This window comes from Doryrhamphus excisus, chromosome 9 (assembly GCF_030265055.1).
Source record: "Doryrhamphus excisus isolate RoL2022-K1 chromosome 9, RoL_Dexc_1.0, whole genome shotgun sequence".
In the NCBI taxonomy this organism is placed as follows: domain Eukaryota; kingdom Metazoa; phylum Chordata; class Actinopteri; order Syngnathiformes; family Syngnathidae; genus Doryrhamphus; species Doryrhamphus excisus.
Window position 1 is genome coordinate 3,418,928 of NC_080474.1, and position 21,577 is coordinate 3,440,504.

The 21,577-nt window shown below is 41.5% G+C and overlaps 1 protein-coding gene across 13 annotated transcripts in view; it reads left to right on the forward strand.

The window, feature by feature from the left end:
• The window catches only part of myo3b (myosin IIIB), a 104,839-nt gene that overhangs the window by 72,377 nt on the left and 10,885 nt on the right, over positions 1-21,577 (forward strand). For 8 of the 13 annotated variants that reach the window (XM_058081543.1, XM_058081540.1, XM_058081542.1 and 5 more), the window contains 5 exons: positions 2,089-2,122; positions 2,989-3,088; positions 18,854-18,957; positions 19,377-19,423; positions 19,750-19,908. In XM_058081543.1, coding sequence (XP_057937526.1) covers positions 2,089-2,122; positions 2,989-3,088; positions 18,854-18,957; positions 19,377-19,423; positions 19,750-19,858 — 394 coding nt within the window. In that variant the 3' untranslated portion in view covers positions 19,859-19,908. Of the gene's footprint in view, positions 1-2,088; positions 2,127-2,988; positions 3,089-18,853; positions 18,958-19,376; positions 19,424-19,749; positions 19,909-21,577 lie in introns of those variants that run through there. The other 5 variants (XM_058081547.1, XM_058081546.1, XM_058081544.1 and 2 more) reach the window with 5 other exon arrangements.

Below are 21,577 nucleotides of genomic sequence, written 5' to 3' on the forward strand. Positions count from 1 at the left end.
ACAGGGTCAGGCAAAATGATCTGACACATTTGTAGGTTAAATAAAAGGCAAATAATGTAAAGAAACAAAAAAGTGTTTTTATATTCAAAAAGTACATGTAAAAAAAAACACTTTTTTGTTTCTTTACTTTACTTTAAAATGATCTGACACATTTGTAGGTTAAATAAAAGGCAAATAAAGTAAAGAAACAAAAAAGTGTTTTTATATTCAAAAATTTTGAAAAACAAAATGTGTTTTTATATTCAAAAATTTTTGAAAATAAAAACACTTTTTTGTTTCTTTACTTTATTTGCCTTTTATTTAACCTCCAAATGTGTCAGATCAATTTGCCTGACCCTGTATCTTCTATCCATATCGAGATATAAGTTTTGGTCCATATCTCCCAGACCTTGAAGAAATGAAGGAGGAACCCAGGTACCACTGTACGAACCGAAAAGTTGTTCCCACAATCTCCATTGAAATCCTATGTGGCTGTGGGCCAATTCCAAGCAAATAGTGGATTTACACATCTGAAAGTGTTATGCTGCTTGCATCCTTCATCCAAGTGCAGCCTCATCTGGGAGTTTTCTCTCCGTGTTTACAATCATATTCCTTGGTGAGAAAGACTTCAAACCTTCTTAACAATTCTGTTTAATCAGCCCTGGAATCTCTCCGTATAGATCCACTTTGACATCATCTGGCAGGAGTTTCATTCTCTTCACCTCGCAAGCGTTTCTCCTGCCTTTGGATGGCTTCAACAGTAGAGAACCTTCACAATGCGTCAGAACAATAACGGTGCTCGGTATTCATAGAACATAAGCCGTGTTTCTAATATAATATTGTCAACCGTGGCTCTTGATATGATGTTGTACACCAATGGAAACACTTAGCCACTATCATGAGCATACTGTTCATTTTCATACCACTCTAACCTAATATCAAAGAATTTATGATTCATTCACAAAATAAATAATTCAAATGAATAAAAGGAAATAATTTTTAATCAATTTAAATGAAACTATATTTTCAGCATATTATATGTGATTAGGACAAGTGGTTAGCACACAGGCCACACAGCTAGGAGACCCGAGTTCAAGTCCACCCTTAGCCATCTCTGTGTGGGGTTTGCATGTTCTCTGTAGTGACTGTGTAGTAATGGCTGTGTAGTAATGACCATGTAGTAGTGACCGTGTAGTAGTGACTGTGTAGTAGTGACCGTGTAGTAGTGGCTGTGTAGTAGTGGCTGTGTAGTAGTGACCGTGTAGTAGTGACCGTGTAGTAGTGACCGTGTAGTAATGACCGTGTAGTAGTGGCCGTGTAGTAGTTACTGTGTAGTAATGGCTGTGTAGTAGTGACTGTGTAGTAGTGACTGTGTAGTAGTGACCGTGTAGTAGTGACCGTGTAGTAGTGACCGTGTAGTAGTGGCCGTGTAGCAGTGGCCGTGTAGCAGTGGCTGTGTAGTAATGACCGTGTAGTAGTGGCCGTGTAGTAGTGGCCGTGTAGTAGTTACTGTGTAGTAATGGCTGTGTAGTAGTGACTGTGTAGTAGTGACTGTGTAGTAGTGACCGTGTAGTAGTGACCGTGTAGTAGTGACCGTGTAGTAGTGGCCGTGTAGCAGTGGCCGTGTAGCAGTGGCTGTGTAGTAATGACCGTGTAGTAGTGACCGTGTAGTAGTGATTGTGTAGTAGTGGCCGTGTAGTAGTGACCGTGTAGTAGTGACCGTGTAGTAGTGACTCTGTAGTAGCGACTGTGTAGTAGCGACTGTGTAGTAGTGACCGTGTAGTAGTGACTCTGTAGTAGTGACTGTGTAGTAGCGACTGTGTAGTAGCGACAGCGTAGTAGTGACTGCGTAGTAGTGACTGCGTAGTAGTGACTGCGTAGTAGTGACCGTGTAGTAGTGGCCGTGTAGTAGTGACTATGTAGTAGTGACTGCGTAGTAATGGCTGTGTAGTAGTGGCTGTGTAGTAGTGACTAATGTAGTAGACGTCCTCACTGACATGACCATAACAAACCCGAGTGAAGTATTTTAAGCAGTATTTTAATCTAACCCAAATGCCAAAAAAGCCTGTTTCTGCTCCTGTCACTTACAACCGCTCCTTACCTTCACAGGTCTAAGAGCCCGACGAGCGCGAACCAGGCCAACGTGAGTAAGGAAATATCTGTCAAAGTAGTATTTGATTGACTGGCGAGCCCCCCCCCCCCTACTTTTAGCCGTGTATCTCAAGCAGCGCTCCTCTTTAAGGCGGCAGATTATTCCTTTGGAAATGTTTTGAGTCCTTGAGACAAAAAAAGAGTTGTGGCGGAGAAGACAGGGTGGTACGGGAGGGAGCGAGAGAATCAAAAAGCTGGAAATGCACGGCTGAGAATAAATGCTCACTCTTTCCCCCCCCCCGAGGTGATTTGTCTTTGCGCTCCTCTTTCTACAGATGTTAGAGCCCTTTTTTAGTAAAGACCTGAGGTTCTTTGGTAGCACTTTGATATCCTGCTCGGATTCAATATGTGAAATAGAAGAGCCACTCCGTGACTTGGAGCACATCACGCTCTTTGAAGTCTGATCCAATTTTTGCTGCTCACCATTTGATGTTGAAAGGATGAAATGAGGGAAATGTACAGTTTTTGCCAGTAACTCTGCAGAGCATATGTAAGATTAAAAAAGCAAAATCCTTTGGAGGATGTACTTAGAAATGTTAAGCAGATTAATACTTTCCTATACCTCTTTTATTCCGAGATCAAATTAAATATGAGTGGAAGTCTGGCCTGTTTTCTACCCCCCCCCCCCCCAACCCCCCCATTCCACAATTAAGTCAGTGTTTGCTAGGAGGTAGCGCCATGCAACTGCATTAGCATTTGATTAACATTGCAAAGCGTATTAATAGCTTGCACTTATACAGTATGTGTGCCAAATTGTAAATAAACCAACGCCACGAACGCATCACTAGTTCTCGAGTTCTTGTTGAGTTCCCTGACTAACGTCGCTCCTTCGGGTGTGTTCACGCCTCTTCTTTCAAGGTCGGGCCCGAGAGCAGAGACAGACACGTGAAAGACGCCAAAAGAGACAAAGACGGTATGACGAAGCCTCGCAGGGAGACAGCCAGGCAGTGTAAACAAGGTAAGCCTGCCGCGCGCCACGCTGCCGGCTGCGGGTAATTACGCAGAAATCCCGCTTTAGTGGATAAAGTGCCATTTTTAATGCAAAGGGGAGGGGGGGCGGGGCTTTTGCACTTTCTCATCCCGTACCAATCTTCCGCTGTCATTCATTCATGACAGCAGGTCAACTGTCATAAATGTCTCCCGATGCGAGGTGGTAGAGGCACGGAGACTTGAGAAGCATTAGCCCCCCCCCCCCCACCCACCTCGCTAAGGATCTCATCAATTGACCCGCAAAGCAGCCATGACATCACAAAATACAAACGCTGATTTGTTGAACATATGTTTTGATTTGCTGTTTGCCCCCAGGCCATGAATGACATTAATTCCGATGCCCACCACTATAAGGGCACCGGGGGGGGGGGGGGCCCCCAGCCCATCATTAGCGCTATTAGAGGTAAAGCAACGGAGGTGGAATAGCATTTAGCCGCTCGACCGGGAGATTACGGGGATTAGACATGATAATGTAACACAGACGGGGCTCTCGGAGCGGGCCCCGGGATTAGTGTCAGCACGCCGCAGCAGGTCTGGGTTAGATAGCGGCTAATTCGCTAATGCTGCATACAGGTGACCCCCCCAGCTCCCAGCCATGGGCTGCTACTCAAGTGTCTGATTTGGAGTGTCAGAGTGATCACAGAGGAGACGTTTCCATGAATGCCAGCGTTTTGCTCAAACACGTGTATCTGTATTGTACGTATACCACGTTTGGCATCGAACATTGATGGACCGGCACAATTATTAATGACTGCTATTGGCACCGGGCGTCACGGTGGTCGAGTGGTTAGCGCGCAGACCTCACAGCTAGGAAACCAGGGTTCAATTCCACCCTTGGTTTGCATGTTCTCCCCGTGCATGTGTGGGTCTTCTCCGGGTACTCCGGTTTCCTCCCACATTCCAAAAACATGCTAGGTTAATTAGCCACTCCAAATTGTCCATAGGTATGAATGCGAGTGTGAATGGTTGTTTGTCTATATGTGCTCTGTGATTGGCTGGCGACCAGTCCAGGGTGTACCCCGCCTCTCGCCCGAAGACAGCTGGGATAGGCTCCAGCACCCCCTGCGACCCTCGTGAGGAAAAGCGGTAGAAAATGAATGAATGAATAATCATACCTTTGAACACCATTAGAGCCCTCTAGACCTGAAATAACACCCCTATAGTCACATTTGCACTCCTATTACCCAATATAATAGACATAATAAGAGAAAATAAGAAATAACTAGGGTGGCACGGCGGTCAAGTTCAATGGCACTTACAAAAAAGTATGTCCCCCATAGTGTGAGATCCACATGCAAAAACGAGCTCCAAACTAATCACATTGCATGTTTGTTGATAAACAGAATGTCACTGCGGTTAAAAGTCCCATTCGGAGTTGTTCCAAGACCAGAAGCTAGGCGGTGCTGTCAGTGCCGTGTGTTCGATATCGTTTACATGTCCACTGATATTTCGACTGCTATTTCTTTAATTTGGAGAGTAGAAGCTCTGATATTTTTAATGAATGATCTTCCTCCTCCTTCCGCTCTCCGGCACAGCGAGTCAGCTACGACGCTAGCAGCTGTAGTTGAGTGTGGAGCCTTTATTCACTTCTTGAAAGTATGCTTTGCTCTGCTCAACCTTCCAAAATTGCTCCCTGACTCCCATCTGCAGTTGGGTACTTTTCGGAAAAAGCTGAGTGCTTGTTTGGAAAATGTCTTTCAATATTACATTTTCAGTTTTTTGCTCATTTCTCGCCACATCCACATCCATCTCGGCAAATCCATTCAGAATTTTCTTCTGACATTTTCTTCCTGTGTCATTGTGAGACTGGCCCACCCCTCCCTTCCCTTCCCTTGCTCATCCAATCAGCAGTCAGAACACAGTGTCGCTGCATTCATGGACTTGTGGTGAGTCGGATATTTAATACTCTTTCTTTAAAAAAAAGCACACTTCCTCCACTTTGGTGTTAAAACAAATCACAGAGCTTAGCATGGGAGCCGCAACAAGGGGGCTGACGTTCGCGTGCGGCTCCCGAGCCGCATCTTGCCAACCATGTGTGTGTCTTCTCATAGAAGCAAGCAGATATGGCTGTCAAAAAAGCTGTCAAGCAATAGTGCTTCTATTGTTTCATGTGTCCAAAGTGTACCCCATGATACACTCAAATAATATAATTAAACAGGGAAAAGAATAAAAATTGAAAAAATAGGAGTAATTTTTACAAAAATAAAGTGTAATATTATGAAAAAAAAAATGGAGTCCAATGAGTGAAAGGTGTAGTTTTTATGACAATAACTTTGTAATATTGTGAGAAAAAAAATGTTATTTTAGTCACAAAAAAACAAGAAAATGATGTTGGGTTTTTTGAAGTGACAAAACAATGAATAAATAATATAAGAATAAATGTATAAATAATAGATTGCGAAAAAAAAGTTATAATGCTACGTGACATTACATCAAAATATTATGTGAATAAATTCATAATGACGAGATGCAAATTCACAAGAAGAAAGTTAGAAAAAAACACAGTAGAAATGGAAAAGAAACACACTTAATTTTATAAAATATTTTTAAAAATTAGTTACTTTTTAAAAGCCGCAATATTATGATCAACAAAGAAACCAAAATAAAGCTGTAATTTTAGAAAATTAGAGCATGTATACTATACATAAAGTCCAAATATTACAAAAAAAGTACAAAGATTATGTATTTATTATGCATATGTACATGTGGTGCTTTATGAAATATCCAAGTGGCAAAGTTGCATCCTTTCATTGTTCCCAATGTGGCCCTAGCTGGAAAAACCTTTGGACCCCCCCTGCATTATTTCTAATGGGTAAAAGAGATTTGGTTTGAGTACGTTTTGCTCGGAGTCGGATCTTCCGGAAGAGATGAATGACACTAACGGAGGTTCCAGTGCATCCGTGTTCATTCTATGAATGTCAGACGTTCATATTGGCAGTCACTGCCTGCGTTCTGTTCTCAGGTCTGACTCCTTTCAGGAATACTATTTGAATATGAGGCCAGGGTGGCTCCGGCACCAAGGGCACACTTTGATCCCGCCACATCTGAGGCTCTCTTTCCTTTTCTTCTTCTTCTCCTACGTCTTTTTTTTTTTCATCCCGAGCGAGCGCCTCGCCAGATGTCTGGAGACCGGGCTCCTTCCTGCGTCTCATCCTGCTGTCGCCTCTGGTGATCGCATCGGTTCTCCCGGGCCGGAGCTCGACCAGAGTGTGTCAGGATTAGCTGTGAGAATGGAATTAGCGCGCCCCTGCGGACACTCTGTACACCGTGCTTCTATTATTGCGCAACAGCGGGGCGTGACCTGCAAACTCTTAATGGCTTTGACGGACGCTGGGTCATTGCATTGTTTGTATTTTTAGACCTGGAGACTGCATTTGGACCAGGGTTGTCCAAAGTGGGGGCCGGGGGACATTTGTGGCATGTCACTGTTTCTTTTAGTGGCCTGCAGAACATTTAAAAATATAACATGACAATATAAATAAAGTCAAAATATTACAAGGAGAAAATATAACTTTAAATAGTTGGGGGGAAAAAACAATAAAAGGAATGGAAAAAGCAGTTATTTGATGAGAATAAAGGCAAAATATTAAGAGAAAATAATTTTTTTTTACAAGAATAAAATAATATTGTTTTAATAACAAAAAGTTGAAATGCTGAAGAAAATAGATATATATTTTCATAAAATGAGGAACCAAATATAGTTCTCATTGTTGGAAAATTAGGTTGGGAAAAAAGTTATAATATATGGGAATAAAGTCAAAATATTATGAGAAGGAAACATACAAGACATAGTTAGAATATTTAGAAAAACAACAGCAGAAATGTAAAAAAACAGCTGCAATTTTAGAAGAATAAAGTCAAAATATAAAGAGAAAAAATACTGTATTTTAATGAGAAAAAGTTGCAATTTTGCAAGAATAAACTAATATTATGAGGGCCAATTAAATTTAGCAAAAATAGTTCTCATTGTTGGAAAATTAGGTTGGGAAAAAAGTTATAATATATGGGAATAAAGTCAAAATATTATGAGAAGGAAACATACAAGACATAGTTAGAATATTTAGAAAAACAACAGCAGAAATGTAAAAAAACAGCTGCAATTTTAGAAGAATAAAGTCAAAATATAAAGAGAAAAAATACTGTATTTTAATGAGGAAAAAAGTCGCAATTTTACAAGAATAAACTAATATTATGAGGGCCAATTAAATTTTGCAAAAATAGTTCTCATTGTTGGAAAATTAGGTTGGGAAAAAAGTTATAATATATGGAAATAAAGTCAAAATATTATGAGAAGGAAACATAGATAGAGTTGGAATATTTAGAAAAACAATAGCAGAAATGTAAAAAAAAACAGCTGCAATTTTAGAAAAATAAAGTCAAAATATAAAGAGAAAAAACACTGTGTTTTAATGAGGAAAAAAGTCGCAATTTTACAAGAATAAACTCCTAATATTAAATTTAATTTAGCAAAAGAAAAATATGCCGTTTATTAAAAGTAGTATGAGAAACAGACAAACAATATGATCTTGTAATGTTTGGAAAATTAGGTCAGAATATTTTGGGAATAAAATCATAATATTATGAAAAGAATATTTACAAAAATTATTTCAGTGGAAAGATGAAATATTTGGAAAACAGCAGCAAAATTGGGAAAAAAAGAGCAAAATTGTTGCTAATAATTTCCACCTCCATGACAAAGCTGAGATGAAATATATCAAAATTCTTAGCATGTGTTGCTAAGCGACAAAGTTGCATCCTTTCCTTTTTCACGCCGCGGCCCCGACCGGAAAACGTTTGGACCCCCCAACTTTGGACGTTGTTGCTGCCTTCTAATTCTAATAGCGTCAGTGTCGCGTCGCCATTGATGCTGTGAAAAGAACATTAAAGCACTTTAAAGCGGAGCGACGCTGTGCCGCAACAACCTTTGATTCCCCGTGTTTTTGCCAGTGGGGAAAAAGCGTAGCGTACACGGCGTATTCGTGTAAGCCTGACGCTCTAAGACGTTGTCACCTCTCGTCACCTGTCTCCCTGGCATGAATATTAATAAATACAACATGTTTGGAAATGAGGCGCGTTGAAGAAAGGAAGGACTTTGCTCCAGCGAGCGAGCGAGCAAACGATACGATCAGAGCGTTCGTCAGCGTGGTAAACAGGATGGCGGCGAGGATCAGTCAGAGCTGACTTTATGCTTTATGAAAGCTGAGCTACTTATGTTTAAAGGCTGTTTGAAGATTAGGGTTGTGGTAAACATACATGTCAAGCGAGGGAGAGAGCGAGAGAGAGAGAGAGAGAGACCGAGAGCGAGACGGTGCTCAAGTGGAGCAACAACACCGAGAGCAATTACCTCGCCACTCTGGAAGACACTTCACCTACGCCTTTGAAGAGATGACACCGGGCCGGGAAAGACGATCAACATTCCTGCTGACTTGTTGCTCTTGCAAACATACATAAGTCATACGTGTCTTATCCTGCTCATTTGTTGCTCCGATCCATCGGCCGCCGATCAATATCGACTGATTTCTGTAAAAAATAAAAAAATAAAAAAAAACACGTGAAAAAGCAGATCGGCAAATCCTACTTGTACGTAGGGTCGCCAGCAACATGACGCATCTCGTATTGAGCTTGACAGGCTACACTGATCCATGCCCGCGTGTTTGATCCCTCCCTCACTAAACCCTTCTGCTGTTCTTGCATCTTTTTTTTTCCACACCTTGGTCGATCTCGATCCGAGAAATGGTAAATGGTCTTTCCCTTGCTTTTATTCCTCTTAAGACACTCAAAACGCAGCTTCTGGTCTTCGGACTACAAATGGGAATTTTGTTTTTAAACATACAAGCAATGACGGCACGGTGGTCGAGTGGTTAGTGCACAGGCCCCACAGCTAGGAGACCAGGGTTCAATTCCACTCTCGGCCATCTCTGTGTGGAGTTTGCATGTTCTCCCCGTGCATGCGTGGGTTTTCTCCGGGTACTCCGGTTTCCTCCCACATTCCAAAAACATGCTAGGTTAATTGGTGACTCAAATGACAAATTGTCCATAGGTATGAATGTGAGTGTGAATGGTTGTTTGTCTATATGTGCCCTGTGATTGGCTGGCCACCAGTCCAGGGTGTACCCCGCCTCTCGCCCGAAGACAGCTGGGATAGGCTCCAGCACCTCCCGCGACCCTCGTGAGGAAAAGCGGTAGAAAATTAATGAATGAATGAACATACAAGCAATGTGGTTAGTTTGGAGCCCGTTTTTGTCCCATAAAGATATCACGTTCATGAGGCACACATTAAGATTTTCGATTGTAGCTGAACAATTTAGCTCTCTTGTTGTCATGATACTAATGATTTGTTGTTCTCCAGACACGATTAGCATGTGGTTGACTTATGATGGTGATAATATCATCGCCGTATGATTTTGAGTAGTGAGTTTGGTATTTTTTTATGAAAACTGTTTATAAACTGATATAAAGACTTTATGCTCTTTATATCAGGGGTCTCAAACTTTAATTTACCTGGGGGCCCACTGGAGCTAGGGTCTGGGCAAGGCTGGGCCGCATCAGGTTTTCCAAAAAAAAAAAAAAAAAACGCATTTATTAAAAACAGAAAAATATACAAACTTTTTCAGTGCTTTGGTTCCGATTTTCTACAATAAAAGCTCTGATAAAACATTCCACTGTTCTAAAATATCTTAATTTTTTATTTTTCTGCACACAATAAGATTTAAATAAATAAACAAATCAAGAATAAAGAAAATCAATCAGTAATAAATAAATATAATAATAATAATAAAACGGCAAATAATAAAAAGTTAAGAAACCACATATAGTTGGTGGGTAGACAAATGATTTTTTTCAGATTAAAATGAACAAAGCATTATTAGAGCCCTGTAGACATGACAAAACACGACTATAGTCACATTTATACTCTTTTTATTTACAACATATTGCGCAACTGCGGGGTCTTGACACACATGCTAACTCGCAAACTAGAGAGCTAGCGACCTAAACGGTAGCCTTCAAGTTATTTCCTTTAAACTTAAATAGCCAAGAATGTACCACTTCCACACGAATAGGGAGGATAACTATTAACAGTTATTTAACCTTTAACATGAACATTAATCAAACGTAATAATTTTTTTCTGGGTACATGATACCATACAGCATCCATATCAAACTAACATTAAACTTTCATATCAAGGCGGGGGCCTCAAGCTAGAGTCCTGCGGGCCACATTTGGCCCGCGGGCCGCATGTTTGAGACCCCTGCTTTATATAATGACAAAATAGCATGAAAATAATGGTGACGCTGATGTGCTTGGTAAATAGGTAGTCCACCCATCCATCCATTCATCTATTTTCTATACCTGGAGCCTATCCCAGCGATTGATGACCGATGAATTATTAACAGTACATAGTAGCCATTGCTTTGTTAGAAAATGAAGGCAGCTATTCCGATTAGCAATTCCATAAATACCCCAAGCCTTGTCAGTGCTCATGTTAGGAATGAGGCCCACTGAGGTCAAAACCTCATTGCTGTGTCTCACTTTCCTCTCTCGTGGTTTCCCTCCCTGAGCTTGTAAACATATTCCCACATGTTTCCCCTCCCCCCTCACCGCAGCCCCCCCACTACCAGGTGCTTCCATCACCGCAGCTCCTGCATATCAGCATGCATCTGCCAGACAAACGATCCAACCCTTTCCATGTTCTCCAGACAAACATTCCCCCTCCCTCCTCGCCGTCTCCCAGCCTCCTGATGCATCCATCCGTCTGTCACCACGTCTCGTGGCGTCTCTGCCGGATGCCTTCAGTTTTAGGCAAATTACAGGCTGAGCGTTCGCGACGGCAGAGATTTGGAAGGGATAGGAAGGACTCAAGTTGCAGGGAAGGAGTCGCCTGCGTCTGACGCTACCTACGTAATCTTCTTAGTGTCAGTGGGAGTAGTTAACAGGATGTACTTCCAAACTAGTCATCATCCATCACGATTTCCGCGCCGTAATCTCCACGGTAGCGGAAGAAGGGTGGGGAATAATACCTCCAAGTTCTCACCAGCGAAGTGAGACGTTTGATTTGGAGGACTAAAGTCTCGACCGAGCCAAACTGATTTGGGAGTTGACACAATACAGACGGGCGTATTTAAATCTTGATTTATAGTCGCCATCTTTTTTTTTTAGGTACCCGTACCCAACAGTTAGGGGGGTCACAAGATCTTGGGAGATTCAAATGTGGTGAGGTAGGAAGAAAGGAAGGTAGGAAGGATGGATGGATGGAAGGAAGGAAGGAAGGAATGGAATGAAATGGAAGGAAGGAAGGAACGAAGGATGGAATGAAGGAATGGAAGGAAGGAATGAAATGGAATGAAGGAAGGAAGGAAAGAAGGAAGGAAGGAAGGATGGAAGGAATGAAGGATGGAATTAAGGAAAGGAAGGAAGGAAGGATGATGGAATGAAGGAATGGAAGGAAGGAAGGAATGAAACGGAATGAAGGAAGGAAGGAAGGAAGGAAGGAAGGAAGGAAGGGTGGAATTAAGGAAAGGAAGGAAGGAATGGAATGGAATGGAAGGATGGAATGAAATGGAAGGATGGAATGAAGGAATGGAAGGAAGGAAGTAATGGAAGGAAGGAAGGAAGGAAGGAAGGATGCATGGATGGAAGGAAGAAAGGAAGGAAGGAAGGAAGGCCACCAAACATGGCACATTGAAAGGTGGCAGGAAGTGGTAACGTTCCTCTACGTTACACAGTGTCGGGGGCACCATCATGATCCTTTCATGGAACAGCAGAGCTTCAGGTTGTGCAGGGTTGTCAAACGGCAGCCATGCAGCTATGTGGAGATGTTGCAGGGGGTCACCCCTCTGGACTGGAGGCCCTCATCTGTGTAGTAAAGGACTTCTTCCACAGGATCAATCTCCCTCTTTAGGATCATCCCTTGTGTTCCCCTGATCTAAATCCAAGTGGGAACATTGGAGAACGGATGGCAAGGGAAGTTTCCAGGTCCGACGTATCCACCATCACTATTGGAAGCATACGATGGTCAAAGGCCAAGGTGGCGTCACCCAACCATTTGTTGATTTGCAGCCTTCCCTCCTTGTTATCCAATGACCCCCTCCCTCCTGCTTCCTTTGTACCCGCAGCTAAAAAGGACATATTTTATGTCAAGCAACTAATGAGCGACTTCCGTGAGGAATTTTCCTCCTCGCAGACATTCCTTTAGGACTTTCTTATGTTCCATATACGTGCTGTCAGTGGAGATGATTGATTTCAGTGTGAAAAAGCTTCTAGTGAGTAACAACATCCTCCTCCTGCGTTAGTGAAAACAGATGCAGGAACCCCGCCCCCACTCGGCAACTCCGCCCGCCCCCAGCATTATCTGCGCCGGGACTTGATCATTTTGTCTTATAATGCAAACCACATGAGTCACCATTTATTGTCCCAAATGATAAAAGGGCTCATAAATCTCCAGGCCTCTGAAGCGTTCTGGAAAATCTCTCCGACTTTACATCTTGTTTTTGTTGTTGTTTGCAACTGATGAATGGCGGCCATTTCTTTGTATACGTACAGTACATGTATTGTGTGTTTGTGTGTGTGTTTGTGTGTAAGCGACAATCTGGGTTACTGGGCAACTAATGATTTTTCCTTACACCGGGGGTTTTCCAGTCAGGAATGCATAGTGAAAATGAACGGATGCAACTTTGCCACTTTGATATTTTGTAAAGAAACGCATGTAGATATATATTATTAGAATTATTAGAATATTATTTAAAAAAAACACTCAAATTAGGCGAGATTACTGTGCAGGTGACCAAATCAAGCGCTCCTTTTTTCTCCCACCATTGACGATAACGGCCTGTCATAATAAAAACCCATCAAGCACACAAAAAACCTTTTTAAATCATTGAATTACATTTTCAAAATGTCCTTCTCCAATTTATTCTATTAGTACTCATTATTATTCCTCTAATATGACTTCTTACCCAAACTCATTTTCCAACAATGACAACTTTATGCTTTGTTTTGTTTGTTTCTTGTAATATTACTGTTAACAAGAAACAATTTTGTTTGTAATATTTCAAATCTATGCAAGTAAATTTATATTATTTTTCCCTCATAATATTGGGAATTAATTCTTGAAAAATGATGGCTCTTTTGTTTTTAGAATGCAACTTTTTTCTTTTAATATTTTGACTTTATTCTTATAAAAACAAGCTGTTTTTCCATTTCTGTTGTTGTTGTTTTTTTATTTTGCAACTATTTAAATTTCCTTATTGAATTTATGTTTATTCCTTTATTTATTTTATTGATCTTTGTGTACTTTAATTTAAGTTAAATCAAGTAAAAGTATTTGTTTTGTATAATGACTTTTTAAAGTCATTTTTAGCATTCTGGACCTTGGAGCAGACACCTTGGGTTTGAATCTCATGATTGGTATTCATCCGGAAGATATATTTTATATTTTATATTTTTTCATTTTTTTTATTTTATATTTTATATTTTTTATTTTTCATTTTTTTATTTATTTTTTATTTATTTTTTATATATTAATATATTAAGACCAATTAATAGCATTTGCTTTTTAAATCCTCTCATCTGTTGAAACACAAATAGACATAATCATATCCAAACTGCATTGTAGAAAAATGATGGTGGAAATGAGGAAACATGCTAACTGCGTGTATACAAATAATGCGTACATTAAAAGGGAAATGTGCAAAAAGCACCAAACTCAACAATGAAGAGATACAAAGGAGTAGAATGACTAAAATATTACTTAATTTCACTTCAAAATGAGTCGGAGATGAGTTGTATATGACATATTTTAATGTCATGTCACGACCCACCCAGAAAGGATCCAAGACATGCCACCCACCATCCACCATCCACCATACCAACCCACTAGTTGAGAACCACTGCTGTATAAAATGTTTAGTTTTGTTTTTTTCATATTTGTGGGTGTTTGGGTCAGATTGGTTGGATTCCCGTTATGTCCAATGGAAAAAATTGCCTCAGTTTTTGTACGTTTTTGGTTATTTGTTGGACAAACGAATGGATGCTCACCCCCAAGCCTGCTAAACAAAAGCAAACAAAGCCAAAATGTGGTCAGGTGATCACAGCATATGGTTTAAGGAGGAAATCAATACATCTTTAATTTATTCGGCCAAAATCCCCTTCAGCGGCTCTTTCATGTTGTTTCTGAGGAGCGTTGGGATTTCTGACAGATCTCCAAGTGGCATTTAGAGATGAAATGTGAGTCAACTGCTTCTCTTTGAAAAAGAAAAGAACACCTATCTCAAAAAAAGCGCCGCAAACCGTTTTTATCTCCCGGCAAACATTTGCAAAATATAACTCTCACGCCAAGATGAGCAAACGGCGCTCATCTTTCTTTTGATAGCCACAAATCAATATTGCATGAACCGTGCTGCCTCCTTATTCCCAGTCCACCGTTATTCCTTCCCACCCCAACCAGCAGCGTCCTCCCAGCCATCATTTAGCAACCCCCCCGCTGGGAGCCGCGGTCTGACCTCTTGCCGCAGCGCCGCCCGCGTGTGTCCAAACAGGGAGGCCACGCCGGAAGCCATCTTGGCAGCAACGCTGCTCGCCATCTATCTGCACGAGCAGCATTCCTCCGGGGCTCGCCCGGATCAAATGGCAGCCGTTTTCCCAGGGATGGGAATCCTGACCCGTTCTCTGATCTGCTGCGCTCCCAACCGCTGCGGGTCAGACGGGATAAACGGTGATGTGGAGGAGCCAGCCAGGAGATGATAGCGAGCACTTGGAGGAAAATATCTCACCGCAATTTAAATGCCAATTACTTCATCCTGCTCTTCATCCTGGTAAATGATGACCGCAAGAGTCAATTGACACCACAATCACACAGTAAACACAAGTGCAGGCCGCAATCACAGTAATCAGGTCATCCATTAAACCAGTGGTATCCAAAGTGCGGCGTGGGGGCCGTTTGAGGCTTGCGGCTGCTTTTTTCACATTCTAAAAAACATCATTTAACAAGAAAACAACAATGGCTGCACGGCGGACAAGTGGTTAAAGCACAGGCCACACAGCTAGGAGACCCGAGTTCAATTCTACCCTCGGCCATCTCTGTGTGGAGTTTGCATGTTCTCCCTGTGCATTGTGGGTTTTTTCCGAGTACTAACATCCATGTTAGCTTCATTGGCGACTCCAAATTGTCCATAGGTATGAATGTGAGTGTGAATGGTTGTTTGTCTATATGTGCCCTGTGATTGGCTGGCCACCAGTCCAGGGTGTACCTTGCCTCTCGCCTGAAGACAGCTATGATAGGCTCCAGCACCCCCCGTGACCCTCGTGAGGAAAAGCGGTAGAAAATTAATGAATGAATAATTATACCTTTGAACACCATTAGAGCCCTCTAGACCTGAAATAACACCCCTATAGTCACATTTGCACTCCTATTATCCAATATAATAGACATAATAAGAGAAAATAAGAAATAACTAGGGTGGCACGGGGGTCGAGTGGTTACCCCGCCTCTCTCCTGGAGTGTGGTAGCAGTACGGGCATGGAAGTATGTCGTAGTAAGTATGCGGTTTCGAACACAGCCCAAGTCAACGGTGCTCTCAGACGACTTATTTTCTCAGACGTGAGCTCAGACTTGAGTGGGACTTCTGGGGGCCACGAGACCAGATATAATATCATATAGTATACAATATCTATAATATGGATAGATATAATAGATATGATGGAAACATCATAAAGTGATAAAGAGATATAATATGAGAAGAAATACTTTAAGATGTCTGACTGAGGTTGATGTGCCAACCACACGTCGTTGTGCTACCTTGTTTATCATCCCTGGGAAACGAGGTCACTATTGCATCCAACAAAATGCAGTTGTGTTGTATTAATATGAATGATAATAATATAAGGTATTATCCCACAGAATATGTAAGCTGTAGTGGAGGAGGGGTTCCACAGGGACTCCAACATTATCTTTACTCAACAGAACTTTTTTTGTGCGCACAAAAGCCTCCTTTTTGTAACATTTGTTAAAGACGAGCACAGTCTGTAACGTTTGTGTGTTGCGTTCAAGGACGTGTTTGTTCATTATTTGTGATTGAGCACTTTGATGCAATTTCAGGGGAATAAATCATTTGCTTATCAAACCCATTTTGGAATCATTAAGCAGAATCACGTCCTATATTTAGACACTCTGTGGAAAGGATGTTAAAAGTCCAAACAAATGTGGGCTTTTTTGTTGTTGTTGTTTTTAGCTTTGCTAAATAGACTCCGGATGCTATTCAAACATTTTTCTGCAAAAATGATCCTGCTGAGCTGATGGTGGAGTCATGAACACTGGCCTTAACTGAGGTTATGGTGGAGTCATGAACACTGGCCTTAACTGAGGCAAGAGAGGCCTTTCGATGTTGTTGTGGGGTCTTTTGTGACCTCTTGCTGCACTCTTGGGGTCAATTTGGTTGCCCGGGAAGGATCACCACTTCACCACATGTTTTCACCTTTTGTGGATAATGGCTCTCACTGTGGTTTTCTGGAGTCCCAAAGGTTTTAAAATGACTTTATAACGTTATCAGTTAAGTTTTAGCTGGGGTTTTCACACCACCGTATGTGTCCACTCAACTGAAAAACATCCCACAAAGTGTTTTTCCACATGAACGTTATTGTGTGTCTGGATTTTGTATGTTTTTAGCCATTCACATACAAAACGAGACCTTGGAAGCTAGCAGAGAAAGCATTTGTTGCTAAAGTTAGCTGACAGGAACATTTCTGCCCGTTTACATTGAGTGACTTAGTAAACCTGCGCTGTTTTGAATAAGGATAAAAATAAAATAGGAGCAAGGATGGATGGGGCGAGGAGGTTGGCTGCCAGGGAAGCGGGGTCCGGGATGCTCTTTGATGTGCGGGACTGAGATGTGATGAGGTGGGTTCCGGGAGAGTACAAAGTAGCGTAAAGATGGAAAGAGCAAATTCAGCTTTAGTCAAGGTAGAGAGAGGCCAAGCGGTGATGAAGAAATGTCAGCAGAGAAGATGAAACGTTATCTGGTATTAAATATGAATGCATTATTGTTAAAGTGTCTGGCTTTTTACAGCTTCTCTAAGCTGTAATGCAAGGTGTGCGCTCCTGTAATCATTCTTTTGGTGGCACCATTATGGATGACGGTGAAAAAAATCTTCAGCAAATTTGATATTTGATATTATTCAGCATATAATATTTCGGCACACTTTTAACCTACCGTCAAAGCCCTTCTTTGTCACGTTTGCATGCGAATGGCAGGAAAAACAGACATGACATTGCTAAGTGGACCAGTCCTGGGTGTACCGCGCCTCTCGCTCAGAGTCAGCTGGGATCGGCTCCAGCATACCCCCGCAACCCTGGTGAGGATAAAAATGCAGCGGCATCAAAAATGCATGGATGGTTGCTATAAGTCTCACAACAACAGTAAAATATGGTGGTGGTAGTGTCATGGTCTGGTGGCTGTTTATTATCATAAACTAAAATAAAGTCATTTTAGTAGCACAGAGTTGATCTATCAAAGGAAAATGTTATTTTGAATGAGTCATAGACACAAAACAATGTGACGTTAGCTTGGTGAAACTTACACCGTTATAGGAATAAAGTAAAAATGTTATGGGAATAAAGTCAGAATTTGACTATGAAGCTTGTTGAAGAAAAAATTTGCCAAAAAAAATAAAGTTGTAATTTTTGGAAAATTAGGTTGGAAAATTATTTTGGCAATAAAGACAAAATATTCTGAAAAGAAATTTCAAAAGGGCCAAGTGGGCAGCAGCTGGGATCGGCTCCAGCATACCCCCGCAACCCTGGTGAGGATAAGCGGCATCAAAATGGATGGTTGCTATAAGTCTGAAAGCAACAGTAAAATATGGTGGTGGTAGTGCGACAGGGGTGGAATATTCCTTTCCCCACTCAGATTGAGTGGGTATCTTGTACCCACTCAAACGGAAAGTTGTCAGGGTGCGTTCTTCTTTGTGGTGTTTTTCTTCTTCTGTTGTTTATTGGCGGTTGGCAAGCAGCTTTCAGTGTGCATTAGCGCCATCTGTGGAACAGAATCTAAACCCTTATATACTCCAAGTTTTCATAAGTTTTCTTTAAAAAGAAAATGTATATCTATATATATATATATAGCAAGTTTAGTTATGAAATATTAGCGAGATGTTAATATGTTTTCCTGTTTTAATTTATCCTGGGGGCAGCACGGTGGTCAAGTGGTTAGACCTCACAGCTAGGAGGACCAGGGTTCAATTCCACCCTCGGCCATCTCTGTGTGGAGTTTCTCCGGGTACTCCGGTTTCCTCCCACATTCCAAAAACATGCTAGGTTAATTGGCGACTCCAAATTGTCCATAGGTATGAATGTGAGTGTGCATGGTTGTTTGTCTATATGTGCCCTGTGATTGGCTGGCCACCAGTCCAGGGTGTACCCCGCCTCTCCCCCGCGACCCTCGTGAGGAAAAGCAGTAGAAAATGAATGAATGAATAATTATACCTTTGAACACCATTAGAGCCCTCTAGACCTGAAATAACACCCCTATAGTCACATTTGCACTAGAAAATGAACGAATGAAAAAATGTATTCTTTTTTTAATTTTTCGTTTTCTTTCTAAATTCGATTTTTAGAATGTGCCACCGGCCAAGAAAAAAAACAAGTGTTGTCATTTGACTCGTATTGATGCTTTCGTTTGTTTTTGTTGTTTTCATCGGCTGATGCTCAACCGGGCCCCCCACCCTCCTCTTCCTCTGCAGCGGGTCCAGTGATGAAGCTCCACCAGAGGACTCCTCGCCGGCGGGGCCAGCAGCCCAAGATGCTTAACAGCCCGGAAGACAGCCTGTACTACAACCAGCTCAACGTGAGTTGAGAAGTGGCCATCCAGGCCTTTGTCTCACTTTGGTTCCACACGATAATACAATTAAAGCTACCTGTGCCAGTGCCTGGAGTCTCACCCCGCCCCGCCCCGCTCCCACACCCACCCCCACCCCCACCACGTCTGTGCGCCTCTTGTCTTGAACATGTGCTTATGCTCTTTATCTGTTGCTTTCATGTCAGGATGTCTGCCTTCACGGTGAATAATTGATGCGGTTTATCAAAGCTGAGCAAGATGCATGCTTCATCAGGCTCACTTGAGCCCTTTGATCAGGGGGAAAAAAATTATGCTGTGACTTCTGATATTATCAGCATCTGCTCGCATTCAACACAAAATCACTTTGAATTAAAAATTAATGACTCTCGGCTCATCTTTTGACTGTGTGCTCTCGGCCTTTTCCTCAGAGAACTCTGGATTACCAGGGGAGCAAGAGGAAGCCCAGAAAACTTGGGTAAATAAGCGCTTTCCTCGCTCAGCCGCTCCAAACACGGCAGCCCTTTGTGGAATCAGGAAAAAGACAAATGCAGTTGTGGGAATGTCGTGGGAATGCCGGCGCCCAAAATAACAGGCTTCCACTCTTCCCGTGCATCGTCAGCACTTTCATTTTTATTATTCTTCAAGCTCTCGCTACAATTTGTTGTATAAATGACACAGCGCCACATCAGCCTAATTAAACCCCCCCCCCCCCCCCCACGCCCCCCCCATATTATATGACAGCTGACTCTAACGGGAACCTCTCGCCTCTCTCTCTCTCCTCTCTATCTCGCCCCCTTCCAGTCAAATCAAAGTGCTGGACGGAGAGGATGAGTACTACAAATTACTGTCAATGGTGGAGTCCATCCCTGAAGAAGAGTACGAGAGTTCGACCCCCGCCCGCCCCTTCTAGACAGCTGGAGATGAGCCTTAACGTCACGTCACGTCACATCACGTCAGTCGGTAAGACAGACGCTCCAAAAAGAGAATCCACGGTAGTGGAGGTAGTGGGTGTGCAGCCAACCGTATGTGGAGTCAGTTGTGTGCAGAAGAAGCACATTCCCCCACCACTCATCCACTGTACTGATCTTATTTACATCATTATGGCATCCTTCCATGCGATTAGTTCTTACACATATCCAAAAAAAACATGCAAATATGTTACGGCAGGGGGGTCCAAAGGTTTGATATTGGGACTCCCTCCTGCACCCCCAATCTAATTTTCTATTTTTCAATTTTTCCAAATATTTCTACTTTTTTCGTTAATAATCTTTATGTAATATTATGCCTTTATTCCCAGATTATTTGGATTTATTGTAATGTTCCTCCACCATATTTATAGCTTTATTTGTTTTGTTTATCTCATAAGATTATGATCTTTAACATGTTTTTAAAAGAAAAATTCCTTTTAATTTTTCTCTTAATTTTGACTTTTAAACTTGAATTTTTTTTTGTAATTTTCTTTCTTTTTTTTTTATTTCAACTTAATTATTTTCCTCTTGTAATTATGGCTTTTATGGCTCATTTTTATTCATAATATCCCAATTATTCTCATAATATTCATATTTTCTCGGTAGATTGTTAGAATATATTTTGACTTTATTCTGTAAAATTACTGCTAATTTTTCTTGTTCTGCTGCGTGAGAAAAAAACAACTTTGGACAGCCCTGCTATTGGACATTGCTTCTAGTCATCATTATTTTTTCATTGATTTTGATTTCATAATGGTTTGAAACAGTCAGGTAATTTTTTTTTCCAGTTTTCCCGGTTTGTGCATCCAATTAGGAAACACAACTTAGGAGATGGCAGCTTTTCTTTGGCACCGCCCATTTTTCATGTGAGCAAACGTATTAGACGTGTTAGGTATTAACCGTATTAGGTGTGTTTTGTTGCCCGGGTGTGTTTTATGATGTGACTTATTAACAGCTGATAATTAGCACTGAAGGCCTACACACGTTTTCACATCAGGTTTTGCGTGCGTAGAGGTGAAATAAATAATGCATTTAGAGGTAAAAATAACATACAAAACGTTCATGTCTTTCCTTTTCTTTGGCGCACGACCACCAAGGAGACATAATGTAGCATAAAAAGTCAACTACAGTAAACCTCGGATATATCGGACTCGGATATATCGGAAATTCGCTCACAACAGAACCGATTTTTCTGTAATGCATTTCCAATAAAAATTCATTGCATATATCGGATTTTTTATAACGGATTTCGCCTATTTCGGACAAAATCTCCAGTCCCGTTCCAATGCATTTCCATTAAATTTCCCTCGCATATATCGGATGGCCGCATCGTGGCGCTCCGATTCGCCGAATCGTGACAGGCCGCTATACGACGTCATTTGCAGCGTTTGCAGCGTTGCCTGCGCGTCCAGGTACATTGGAAACATAGTCAAGGAAGTGCCTTTTTATAACGCATAAAATCCGATTTACGCATATACCGGATATAAATCCGATATATGCGTAAAACGGACATTTTCCGGTATACGCATATAACGGATTTCGCTTATATCGGACAAAACCAGTGGGAACAATTGAATCCGATATATCCGAGGTTTACTGTAAAAACATTTTGAATGCGTGAGGAACAGTGGGTTTCCAATAAAGTAGCCATCTTCTATTAT